General features: G+C 39.5%; 1 protein-coding gene across 1 annotated transcript in view; it reads left to right on the top strand.

The window, feature by feature from the left end:
- LOC308148871 (voltage-dependent T-type calcium channel subunit alpha-1I-like) overlaps positions 1-13,646 on the top strand; it is a gene marked incomplete at its 3' end in the record, with an annotated part of 170,601 nt that overhangs the window by 98,917 nt on the left and 58,038 nt on the right. The window contains exons 15-18 of the mRNA XM_080520411.1: positions 4,030-4,196; positions 10,423-10,493; positions 10,693-11,194; positions 11,894-11,994. Of these exons, the coding sequence (XP_080376537.1) occupies positions 4,030-4,196; positions 10,423-10,493; positions 10,693-11,194; positions 11,894-11,994 (841 nt within the window). The remainder of the gene's footprint in view (positions 1-4,029; positions 4,197-10,422; positions 10,494-10,692; positions 11,195-11,893; positions 11,995-13,646) is intronic.

Below are 13,646 nucleotides of genomic sequence, written 5' to 3'. Positions count from 1 at the left end.
ACATCCTTTCTTCCCCTTCTCTGTTTATTTGTAGGCTATAGGTAGGTCACATGTAGGTAAAAAATATATATATTTTAATAAAGAAATTGCAACAAAACAAATGTACAACTGCACATTTGCAACTTATTTCACAATCAAATTTATTTTTTTCTTTAACAAAACAAACTCATAATGACATCCAACTCAATAGTGTTTAAATGAACTATTAAGTTGAAATTAAGTAAGCATTTTACAGTTTTTTTATTCCAACAAAAAAATATGTTTTTTTGCTGTAATTAAATAGTATTTTAATTCAACACAAATTCAAATTATTTCGAAAATTAAATGTCTTCCACAGTAAATCGTGGTAATTCAAGCTGTTCTATGCTCAGATGAATAACTCCATTTGTTTTACAGAATCAAGATTTTAACTGCAATTTTAAATACAAGTAAAAAATTTCCAGTTAACTACTGAAATCATAATCAGGAAGCTCAGAGGATGATTTAGCACACATCATAGTTGATCATCAATCAATTCAGTTAAGGAGTAGCAAAGAGTCTGTAGTCACTGCCTTGAGGTCCCTGCATACTCCCATAAGAATCCTTAAGAACAAGAAGAGAAGTTCTGTTGTGATGGCGGCCAGCTGCTGAAAAAAAAAAGTTTTTTTGGCAGGAGAGTTAATACTCCCAGAAGAAGCTGTCAAACTCGCAGGCCACACCCCCTCACAGGGGGAACATTTGTGTAAAGCAGCATTTTAGCTTTTCAAGTACACAGCTTATATCTCACTTCAAATGTTTTCAGAAATACATTTTGTTGAACTGTTTCAGTAAAAAAGGGAAGGTTTTTGTCCGAGCTGCAATGTTGGTCCGGTTTTAACTGCAGGAGCTGACAGCTTTGAGGACCTGATTGATTGATTGATTGATTGATTGATTGATTGATTGATTGATTGATTGATTGATTGACTTGACTGCCCGCTCACCTGGTCATCTGCTGTGGGTTGCCCACTCTGCAGCACAGGTATTTGCATTAAACTCCTCCTCTGCCATACCGGTTTACAATCAATGATAAAATTATAAATGAGGGGGTTTTGACTTTTTGAAAATGCTCTTAATACATCACGGTAAATAGTTGTTTTGCACATGTGTGACTAGATCAAAAATAACAACAATTGCGGCCTCCAGAGTGTCAGGACTCCCAATCCATATTTGACATTCACTCGGAATAATAATCCAACGTTTTCGTCTGTCGATGCAACTATCCGTGTTCTTGAAATTGTTGATGTTTATAGCATATTGTTCTCTTGGCATCTATGTGTGGGTTCAGTACAAAAACAAACAACAGCACCTACATGTGGCCCGACATGCTAACGGCATTGTTTTCAATGTTTTTGCCCTATCTGTGTAAACTGAAATCATTTTCAAACAATGACATGTAAATATGAAACTTTTCTGAAACAAGGGTGCAAAAACAATGCGTCTTCACTTGAAATGTTGTCATATAAACAGGACTTCAAGCGAGTCTTGATATTTAGAGTTGTCACATTATCCTAACTATGCCCGTTGTCATTAGCTGGCACTTGAGCAGCAGGATGTCTTAAAAAATATTTATCAACCTATTAGGTTTAAAAACACTACCTACATTAATAGCACCAACAGTAATTCTGAACCAAAGGCGAGATTCTGTTGGTTGATTAAATATTTTGAAACCAATTCATGAGGATGCTGTGGCTGCTGCCAAAAGAACACTAATCACCTCTAATCTGATTCAAGCCAGACTGATTTCATAGCGCAATGACATGCTACAGATCACATTACATTGTAGACAGTAGTCCATGTTTTTTTCTATTGATTTTAGTGATGCTTCTTTTAAGGAATGCCCGAAGTGCTCAACCCACTAACGGTGACACAGGAGTGCGTGCCAAATGCTTACAAACTTGTGAGAACTGGGAGAGGAGCCAGCAGCCTTCAGAGATGAATGAACTGTGTCTCTAGCTCACAGAGCTCACAGTGAACCTCTTCCAGCCCTCCTCAACAGAACCGGCAAACAATGTAGTTCAGAGAGGATTAAACATGAGTTGAGACTGGGGGGATCACTCCTATATGTTATGACTGGGCTGTTGCTCAGCGATGTGATGGTTGCTGTGAAGTGTAAACAAAATGTGGATGGACTGCAAGATGTTCTCTGTCTAAATGTATATTTTTCATTTCAGAAATATTTTCCAAAGGTTGTTTTTCTTCCTGTTTGCATGGAGACTGAATCGGGGTGTTGTTAAAAAGTCCCAACCACTTTCCAACCGCCAACCATTGCACCACCAGACGAGCCTAAACAGCAATTTCTAGACATACGACATCAATATCCCTTCAGAACAAATTTGGATTTTAGCTCAACCAGAAGAAAGCTCTTGCTTGAAAAAAACCTTTTGGCCCACAGCCAGCCAGCTGTGTGATTTCCGCTACAGCTGATTTTGAAACTTTCATAAGTTTGTCATTTTTCCTCCACAGTAAATGGATTTCACTTATATAGCACTTTTAGCTGTGTGAGCAGCCCCAAAGTGCTTTACATCACTCATCACATTCACCCATTCACACACCATTGGAGGCTTGCTGCCGTGCAAGGCGCTGTCGCTCCGATGGAAGCAGTTTGGGGTTCAGTGTCTTACTCAGGGGCAATTCGGTATGTAAGCAGGCAGAGATGGGAATCGAAGCTGCAGCCTTCCGATTTGGAGACGAACACTCTACCACCTTGTTTTACTGACAAACAGGTTGACGTCTGTTGGCTGGAGGTTGTCACATTTCATTTTAGGAAATGTAGGAAATAATGAGCAGGAATTTGAGTTGCCAAGAAAGTGAGTTAGAAAATGTTAAATTAAATGAGTTACAAGCTTGTTACAGGATCACTTTAGAAAGGAACTGAAGTTTGAACACTGATGGGCATTATTGTAGTTGATTATTCAAAAGGAACAACAGATTTATACACTTTTGTGCCTGACCATGCTGAAATAGTCTTTTCTCAGAATACAATATGATGTCACACTTTCATTATTGTTGTGTATTTTTTTGCACTGTATGACTTGATTCAAATGCGTATAACAGTTTAAGAAAAAGGACAGTGCAAAATGTTGTGACAACAGCTGTGTGCACGACCAATCGAGCACCAGGATGCGTTGGTGTTTGGAGGTGCAAGTAACTAAAAACATTTAAAAGGAGCAGATACTGCAGTTTCACTTTCTGTAACTGGAAAGTAAATGCTGTTATATCTTAAGTAAAAACCTAATTTATCTCTGTTTTGCTTCACAGTTTCTCCTCCTATGTATAACTCTTGGAACATGACATTTACTTACATGTTTGCCATTTATCGTTTCTGACATAGGGAGAGAAATAATTCTGCAAAACAACAAATGTTTCCAGCCTGAAGTTTGGCCAGATGTGGTTATGTCATCAGCTCCAAATGGGCTGCAATTATCAAGTAATTGTTCCACCTGGACGTTGATGTATATCAGAAGTGTCAATTATATGGGCCAAAGAAAAAAGCTGGTACACCAAAATTGTCAGAATTACCCAACATGACACAATACATATATAATGCATACAATACATATTCTCGTGGGACTTCATAGTTTTATATATATAACTATAAAACTATGAAGTCCCACGAGAATATGGACTAGGAGTCATGGAGTCAAGCATTGTTTCTTAGTGTCCATCTACTCGAGCATAATAATATCACAGCCATGTTGAGCATGCACAGTTGAAGCGTTTCAGAAAAGATGACTTTTTTGTTTTCCTTGGAGATGGTGTTTTCAAAAAGTTGTTTTCAGTGGATCTGAGCACCATTGCCATCTAAATGAACATCAAAACGCAAGAAAATGTTTCCATTTGAACTCAAAATTGCGTAAACAGAGCCTGAATGTCATACCATGGAATTATTTCAGTGACAGTAGAATTATACTATGTCAAGAATCAATGTTACCAGGGTGAATTTCTATATATAAATAGGAATGGATGCCGCAAGAACATTTACAACAAGTATATCACTTCAACTCTCCTCAGATCCGAGGATCTGCACGCTGACACCTAACGGACACCTGGAGCTCGGAACCTTTTCGGGTCCCAGGGGCTCCTCCTCCTCGGAGAGACGGAGCTTCACCATCGGGTCCAGAAAGAGCAGCGTGATGAGCCTGGGCAAGAGCAGCCTGGAGAGACGCTCCCTTTCTCTGGTACTTTTCCCACAGATGACCCACAGACATTAATGCCATTCCTGAGTTACTCACCTTGTCCGCTACACGCTGCTCCTTGAACCATTTTCTGCTAAAGTTACCCTCTAGCCAGAAAACCTTCATTCCAATTCATGTAAGTATTTGATGAAAAATGTATTCATGAAGACCTGAGGTTTGTTATTCATCCTCGAAAATCATTGTTGGTTCATTGTTGTGGTAACATGAAAAGCAAAGACAAAGGAATAAGAAAAGCAAAATGCAGGAGGGCGAATCAACTGGTGTGATTCACCGGTTTCAATTCCTGGTGTATTTACCTTTTGAGTCAGGACTTGTAAAGTTATTAGAAAAGAGACAAAACCTGTTTATTGGATTCAGTAGTGATATAACCTGAAATAGCATGAGTGTAGTAGACAAAATCAAAAGATTCAAAGGATTACACATTCGCCTGAATGTCCCCATTGCAGCCTGCACTGTTGAAAAAGCACATCACTCAATCAAAAAGCCTATGCTTTGGAAAACCCATTTCAATTTCAATCAAAATCGCCACTTTCATCAACTGTGGTGCAATGAAACTCCAGACCTGTGATAAAAATGTATTCAAAAGTTTAATGAAAAAGCAAAACTACAAAGGAATACATTTCAATATGTTAGTAGAATGCAGTGAAGGAACTAGATATAATATAGTATTACAGGTGTTACTGTATTGTGTGAACACCTTGGTCAATTGCAAATGTGGACATTTAAGACCAATGGATACGTATGGCATGACACTGATGTGCCACAACATTAAAGCAGGTCTGCAAGAAGTAAAGTGACAAACTTGCTGCATTAGTGGAAGTCAAGTTGAGGGTGATATAAGTGTAAAAGTGAACATTATGTTCTTGCACTTTGTGTTGAACACAGGGGGGAACCAAGGACATACAGTATATAAGGTGTGAATGGGTCTGACAAGAGCCGAGAGAGCATTTTCAAAAAGTCGCAATTTCAGTGGCTCTGACCACCGCCGCCGTGTGAACGGAAACCCAAAGCATGACGGCAGTTTACCGTTTATACTTGTCATGTAACCAAGGTAATGCGTTGGGTTTTTTTAATCTCCAAAGCACTCACACATGCTAAATACAACAGCTGGCATGCAAGGTGTTCATCCACCTCAAGGAAAAATTGAGAGTCTGATCATGTAATGTTTTGCATATATAAAAAGCTGTGCACATTTTATATAACCACATAGATGTGTGGAAGCTGATCAATGTGATGGGGGGGGGGGGAATAAAAAGAAACACTTTCCATTTAGCAGGGTTGCCTTCATGAATGTGGAATATCAGGCCTGTATCTCACATCAAGCAAAATAGATAGTCATGCTAATAGATTGATGGACAATATGTATTTTGATTTAGTTCATCTGAAAACACCTGCATTTTTTGTGTTTGGATTTGTTTTACATCTGAAAAGGAGTCACAAACCGGCTGAGCCCTCAGCAGATATTTACCAGCTTTTAACTTTGAGCTTTGCAGTCATCTGAAATTGACATTAATTTGCTGTAATTCTCCAAAAGGTCAAATATGTCCCTCGGAACATCTAAGTTCTCACACTTTATGCAAAAACAAGTTGAATCAGACATTCTCTATCTTAGCCAAAGACAGTTCAACACGTGGGTAGGTAGAGATGGGGCTCCAGACCCAATCCTCAGCATGGGAAAACAACTTCCTCTACCATCTGACCTACTTCGTAACTGCAAGACCACAAGAGAACTTCTGCAAATCTCTTCATACCTGACATTTCAGGACATCTCCAAAGATCTTACAGAGCTTCGGCAAGGTCAGAGCAGCTTTGGTGGCTTGAGGGAACCCAAGAGAATATCCGATAGATTGGTTGATAAACATGTATTCCCTTTAAGAGACCTCCACCAGGACCAAATACAGTATGCAAATTCACACCTCTCACAAATGATGGATAAAGGATAAGATGGAAGGGAAAATAGGTCATTGTTTTTGTGAAGCCAGTACATACCCCCTTTTCTGTATTACAGTTCAAGGCTAATCATGTACAGTAGTTTTCAGGGGCTATAAATTGGCATAGACAGCAGTCGTTCCGCTCACTAATAGCCAACCCTTTCATTGTGCTGTCTTCTGGCGGAGCTGCTGCGTAGCTGATCTGGACTTGCACATAAATCCAATAATTTGCCCTGTAGCTCCTATCAAACATACGGCATGTAACTGGATGTGTGCACAGTGGGAATTCCCTGTTGCGTTGTTCATTGAACCAAAACCTTTGGAGAAAGAAACTGAAACAGTTCTCCAGAGGTTTGGCTCAGCGCACGGTTGCCATGGCGACTTCTAATAATTGACTGTTTCCCTCATGTGTTCATCCACACTGTGGGAGAGGTGGAGAGGAGAAGACCACAGGGGAAAAAAAGAGGAAGGAAGGAGAACAGAGACACGATGATGGTGATGAGGAAGATGGAGAGAAACAAGGAGGGCGATGAATCCAAATAGGAGAGTGGAGGAAAGCGTGAAGCAGAGATGATGAGCTTTAGTAACACTCTGTAGCGGAGAGGTTATAATGTTAAACACGGTGGGTGTGGGAGATCCACTTCACTGTGATGTCTCCTCCTCCTCTCTCCCAGCGCTCCAACTTTATTGATATCAGAAGGCACCAGTTACATCACCCAGAGCAAAGGCAACCAGAATAATAAGCATTCAAGAGAGTTGTTTATGAAGAATTTCATGGGTTTTTTTTGTCCCCACTGAAGTTTTCCGAGTTGCCTGCTCGTGTTTGTTCCTCTTTGATGAAATCCCAGTTCTGACTATGAATCAGTTCCATCTGTTTCCTGGGACTTTTTTCTTCTCCTTTCTGTATCAGACTGCTCATCGGGTTCAGTCGCGACTCAGATTTGGTGCTTTTGTTAGTTGCGCTCTGTTACATTCAGGATCTCACTGATGAGTGTGACAGACATGCTGCTTTGTTGGATGGATGGAATTTAGATAGTAATGCTCAATGAGCTTTGAATCCTTGTAGTACAGATTAAATAGTAGAGGAGGAAACTTTGTAAAATAAAGAATATCTATGACACTATCCTTTTATTTATTTTTTTAATTCTTAAAATAAATGTGAGTTTGTCAGTTCATATTACTGATGCATCCAAAACATGGATTTGACAGGAGAGTAGATTTTTTGGGAAAAATGTTTTTACCCTCACAGCATGATTTGAGACATTTTCAAGTGAAAACAGAACATTTTTGTTGCAATTTGGGGTCTGTTTACATGACAATGAAAATTTTTTTGAAAACCTTTTGAAAAAAGCTCCCCAGGTTGAACTTTTCAGAAAAGCCTTGAACTTTGTTTCCATGGAAATGAGGGGAAATGCAACTTTTTGAAAAGACTCTGTCTCTGTCTTCATGTAGAAGGAGGAAACACTTTTTTTTTTTTTTTTCCCTGAAACACTGCTACTGTGCACGTGCACCACGGCCATTGAAACTACTTGTTCTGCACATGCTCAGTAGATGGACAGTAACAATACATGTCTCCCTCCAGAGTGTCATGACTCCCAGTCCATATTCTCCTGGGACTTATGTAATAACAATCCAACTTTATCTCTGTTCAGACCAATGTTTGTGTACTTGCCATTGTACATGTATATACCATATATTTCTCTGTGCACGTGTGTGGTTCCATTGCAAATACAAACAACAACGCCCACTCGTGGCCAAAGAGCCTAACTACATAGTTTTCAGAATGTTGCTGTGCCAACATGAAACTTTCTTTTTTTTTTTCTTTTTTCTTTTTATGAGATGATTATGGCTTCATCTTCAGAATATATTCAGATGTATTTCTTAATTCTTGAGTTAATGTTTGATCAAACTACAACATTTCATAATACTTTTTGGATAAAATGTATTGTAACATTTCCAGATTCACTTAATTTTGGAAGAACTGTTCAGAAACCGAGATGAAAGCATGTCACCTTTTTCATGTGGCGCTGGTGTCAAATTACAAACACTTGGTGATGCATGCTATCTTTGAATGTAAGAAGTTGCTTGTTTCATGTACAACACAAACTAAGAAATGGGAAATAGATTTACATCAACTTTTATATCTGGAAATCATATCATAAAACTCTGGAAATGAACTGGGAGTAATGCAACCATTTCCCAATGTAATGGGTGGCATTGCACTGATATATAACTCATCAACCGTACAGCAATGTAATAAACATTGCTGTGCAGTTGATGTCATTTCACCTTTCTCCAAAACTTCATTCACGTCACAGATAAGAGGAAGTTGTACACGGTACAGCCTGTTTGGCACTAAAGGACACAATACACAATATAGGTAGCAGCTGTTGTAGTTTTTGCTGTGTAGCGTGGAACAAAATGCCTTGACAGTAATATTCATCGAAAACAAACACATTGCTACCGTTCCTCCTCAGTGATTGGGTGTGCAGTTCCATGTGGACTGAAGGTGTTATTTCACATTTACTTTCCATGCTTCACCACAGTTTCTATAGAGACGGATGCATAGATCCTTCAGTATATGCCACCGGCTTCGAGCTCTGACTGGCAACGTACGTTTCCAGGGGTAAAACATATAATTAGGTCTATCAGGCTCAGAGGATTAAACATGCAGAAACAAACGGAAGTGTTTATGTTCCTTAAGGTGGAACTGGCACTCGGGCTTGCATATTAAACTTGATGACAGGCTGTGGTGCACTCAGGTATCATTTTCAAAAGCCCGTTTGCACTTAATTTGTTTAAGGCTGTACTCACATACTGTTATATTTATGGATATACAGCAGCAATGTTCCAGTTTCAGATCCATATAGCTTCACAGTATCACGCTGTACTAATTCCATAGCCAATACTGAAGAAACAACCTATTTTATTCAACACTAGAGTATTTCAAGATGACTGATTTCTAAGAGTGTACAAATGGATTCAAACCAATAGATTCAAAACACGTTTGGAAGTTTGAATAGAGACACAATCTAGAGCCAAAGAAGAAGAATTTATCCATAAAGCTTATGGGAGTCTTGCTTGTATCTGTCATTTTAAGGATTGCAGGATCAATTCCCCATATGTACCTGTCTACATGTCAAAGTGTTCTTGAGCAAGATTCTGAACCCCAAACTGCTCCAGCTGAATTTAATAGTGCACACAAAGCCTTTCTTAAATAATGTTTTGCTTGAAACGTTGTGTAAACAAGGCATTATTTTTGCTCCAGAATTGTTGCATTTCCAATAAATTGTCTGCAATCATTCAAAAATAATGATTCAATCTGGTTTTCAGCAGGACAACAGCCAAAATATACAATTATAAATTCACTTGGAGTTTTAGTCTGGCAATCATTTTTAGGTGTTTGTTTGTTTGTTTGTTTGTTGTTTTTTTAATAGTACTTTAGACAGTTTTAGGTAATGGGATTGTCTGTTGCTTCATTCATGACGTTACATTAAATTGTTAATAATGAGCTGCTTTTCAACCATATTTTTTTTTCTTTTTTGAAAAATGCATATCCATCAAATGATAGTTTGATGGATACACTAGCTGTTAGTGGATTTATTAGGCAGCAAGGGAACATTTTGTCTTCGAAGTTGATGTGCAGGAAGCAGTAAAAATGAATAACATGGGAATTCGAGTTGAACATAATGGCAGTGTTAGATTACCTGGACGGAGGATCTCAAAACTGCAGCTCTTGAGGGACTTTCCCTGTCTGCATTGGTCAGGATCTCATGAACAAGGTCCAGGTGAACAATGTACATGGTCCCACGGTGGACAAATTGCAATATACCACAACACTCCATCAAAGTTTAAGTGACGTCCATATCTTAACAGATCATGGCTGTTGAGGGTCGGCTATGGCTGAATCATAGCCATTAGTTGGGCTAGTGGTTGCCTTGAGGCTAGACAACTGGACTTGGGTTTGAATGTTTGCGGGTTCCAATGCCACAGTGGACAGGTTCTGAGCACGATGTTTGATCCCTGTCAACTCACCGGGCTTCCCACCATATCCTAGAAATGGAATGAGTCAATGCAGGAAAAGGAATTTAAGTATTATTAGTTAGTTTTTGTTTAGTTTTGGTAGCACAATTGCAATTTGCAATGGCTGATCTCCATGCTTTATTGACAATAAACATATACACAAGAAATGTATGGTTTTCTTTGATTTATGGGCTGTTTTCAAACATTTGTCTGGCAGATATCCTTTAATCTGGACTTCTTTGTATTTATTCCAGCGTCATGGTCGGAGTTCCAACTACCACAACTGGGGGCGCCCTCTCCCTCCACACTATGGATGGAGCCGCAGGTACACAATTGCACCTCCCGTTCTTCCTGTCATACAGATATTTTCTTACCTTTATGCCCTTATCCAGATTAATTTGCAACAATGTAATAGACTTGTCAGTTTCATGATTGCATTCTTAATATTTAAAGTATTGTTAATTATGTCCTGATTGAAACTGTTCATGAATATTGATTACCATGTTTTCTCCTCTGCTGGCCAGGTCAAGCTCCAACAGCTTGGGTCGTAGGAGTTATGGGTTTGGCGGGGCTCCTCCGGTGGGAGGTAGCCTCCGTGTGCGTAGCACTCGCTCCCCTCACTCCTACGCCTACTCTGCCGAGCAGGAGTCTCTTCTCTCGCACCCACCCCACCCCCACCACCCCCTGGCCTCTCATCATGCCCCCCCACCGCCGCTGTTTCTCTCCAGACATTTTGCCGCAAGGAGGGACAGACGGGCTCTTTCCTTGGAGCTCCCGGAGGTGCTCCGAGCGGGCGGACAGCAGCCCCTGGTCCTGGCACCCATCCACATAGATTCTGGGAGGAGGAGTGGGTCAGGCACAGGGGGGTCAATTACAGGAGGGTCTGGCACTGGTAGCGGATTGGATGTGGACCACCGGGACTGTAACGGAAAGGCACCGGGTGTCCACACTCAGCTGATGACCAATGTTTTTCCTCAAGTCAATGCACGCAAAGACAGAGCAGATCTCGATGAGGAAACAGACTATGTGAGTGAATTTTTCAGTTATTCTCAAAGAAAGCTATCAATTCAAAAGTTCTTATCTCACACATATCATGACATTTTGTATTCTGTCAACAATAACACATTGCAAGGGGTTGCAATTCATAGACACATGGAATGGAAGACTATTTAGCATCTCTTCTTCTTGTCAAATGGAGATTCCCAGCCATCAAGAGAATGGTATATTCAATTTCACCCTGATGGCAACTGGACTTGTATATATATCATTATAATACCAAACTTCCTAAAATGCTAAGTAAACACTATGCATTATAAGTAAATCATCACATTATCCAAACAATATTATATTTATTTCTGGTAGTGCCACTAGAAGAGAGTGTTAGATCTTCAAGGTTGAGGAAACTATTTGGGAATTAGGCATTTGTTCTTATTTATTTGACAAAATAATAGTGTTCACAATAGGCCCTGAACTTGCCTCAATTATTTAAAAAATAAAGTCAAGTATAACTGATAATAACAATGGTAGTTTGGGATTATGTGTCTACAATGACTGTGAAGTCACTTTTGAAAAGTTCCATAAGCCTCTGATGAACAATATCAGTCATTTTAGTAGTTGTGTTAGCAGTGTATATTGTCTATAAAAGAGCTCTTTTCTTACCTGGGAGAATAAAGGGAGGCACTGATACTACTTTTTCAAGGTCTTGATTTTTCCTTTCTTATGAAGAGTTGGTGCTTCCGTATCCAGAAGATGATGGAGCTGTATAAGCCAGACTGGTGTGAGAGCAGAGAGGACTGGTCTGTCTACACGTTCTCACCTCAGAACAAGTAAGTCATTTTGTACTCTGTAAAGTCAATGTGACTTAAAACCACTGCTGATGGTTTTGCTGCTTTTCTGTATTTCAAGCCTTGCCAAATAAATAAAGCAGTACTGTGTCAAATATTAGTATTAATTATCAGGAAAATATGAATCTGAGTGAAATCACTCGCTTATTTTTTTTATAGTGGCCTAGCCCTCAGGCAGTTACTATTACAAATGTTTTCAAGGGGCAAAATAATAAGGATGTTATTAAATTCATCAATCTTCTATACCGCTTCCGCCAATGCAGAATTGCGTGGATAAGCCAATCCCAGTGTATTACCAGTTCCAGCCTATTGGATACTCATACCCATGTCAATAGGATAACTGTACTCAAACCGGGTGTTGTCCTGCTACAGGGCGGGCGCACTACACAACTGTGCAACACACAGTCTCATGAGCAAATCGTAAATTGCATTTTCTTCAAATGTCTGCATGGATTTATTTTTTTTTCTTGATAATTCACCTTTCTCCCAAAGTTACATGAATTTTTTTGGACAGGTGTAGGTTCCATGTCTGGATAAAGTGGTTATAGGAGACGGCTGGATGGTAAAAGGAATTGCTGTAGCAGCTTTCACCACAATTTATACGAATATATTTTAGATATTATAATACCTCTATCTCATTTTTTTTTTTTTTTAATCCATACGCATTTCATAGCTTGAAACGACTGCTGTATTTGGTGCTATTCAAATAAAATGTAATTGAGGCGAGTTGAACTACAATGTGTTTGGCAACCCTGAACTGTAAGTTGACACAATTTTTTTTCTCTCTTCACCTATTGCTCGGCAGGAAATAATAGACAAGAAGGGAAACCTTTGTGGAAATGCATGTATTAGGAGCAAAAAAATGGGAACGCATAAAGATTTGAGTGAGTTTGACAATGTCAAATTGTGATTGCAAGGAGATTGCGTAAGAGCATCTCTCAACCTGCTGCTCTTCATGGGTGTTGGTGGTCAAGTATAGTACTTATCAAAAAGTGATGCAAGCAAAGCCAAGGTTAAGCCTCACTGATGAAATTTGTTTTGAGATTACATTCCAATAAACGAGAAACTCTTTTTGTGAAGACAGTCTTGTGTCATTGTGATTTTACTCAGCCCCATTTTGGGGTAGAAAAAAATGACTCTACAAGCAAAACCAATGGCCTTGAAAAACAAATGTTTGCCCACATTACCGACTCTGCCGGAGAATGTGGAAGAACAGCAGGCAACATAGCCAAACCATTTGTCTGCTCCCATCGAGAAAACCTCCTGTCTTCCAGTTTCACAAATGGGCTTGTTAAAGCGACATCGTCACATGATTCTTCCATGGCGTCTATTTTCTCCAGCCTGTCTTGTGCTTCCAAAGGTGGTGGAAACAACCCGTGAAAGCTACATGAAAAAAAAAATCACTCAGTCATTGTCTCACTCAGGCACCAGATTCCTTTCGTGCTGATAGCCACTTAAAGAAAGCCAAGCACTAGGGTTGTGTTTTGGCATCCTGGCAGGTTCCATCTGTCAAGCAAAGACTGTATATGTGTGTCTGTGTGTTCTGGTGTTGGGCGATTGAGCACATGCGCACCTTGTTTGTACCTTGATCTATTATTTGTGTGAAAGCATACGCGCGTGTTCGCTCTATCAAG

The sequence above is a fragment of the Blennius ocellaris genome (genome assembly GCF_963422515.1).
Source record: "Blennius ocellaris genome assembly, chromosome: 3".
Classification (NCBI taxonomy): domain Eukaryota; kingdom Metazoa; phylum Chordata; class Actinopteri; order Blenniiformes; family Blenniidae; genus Blennius; species Blennius ocellaris.
The sequence above is the reverse complement of the archived record's forward strand: the minus strand, read 5'-3'. Positions and strand labels throughout refer to the sequence as shown.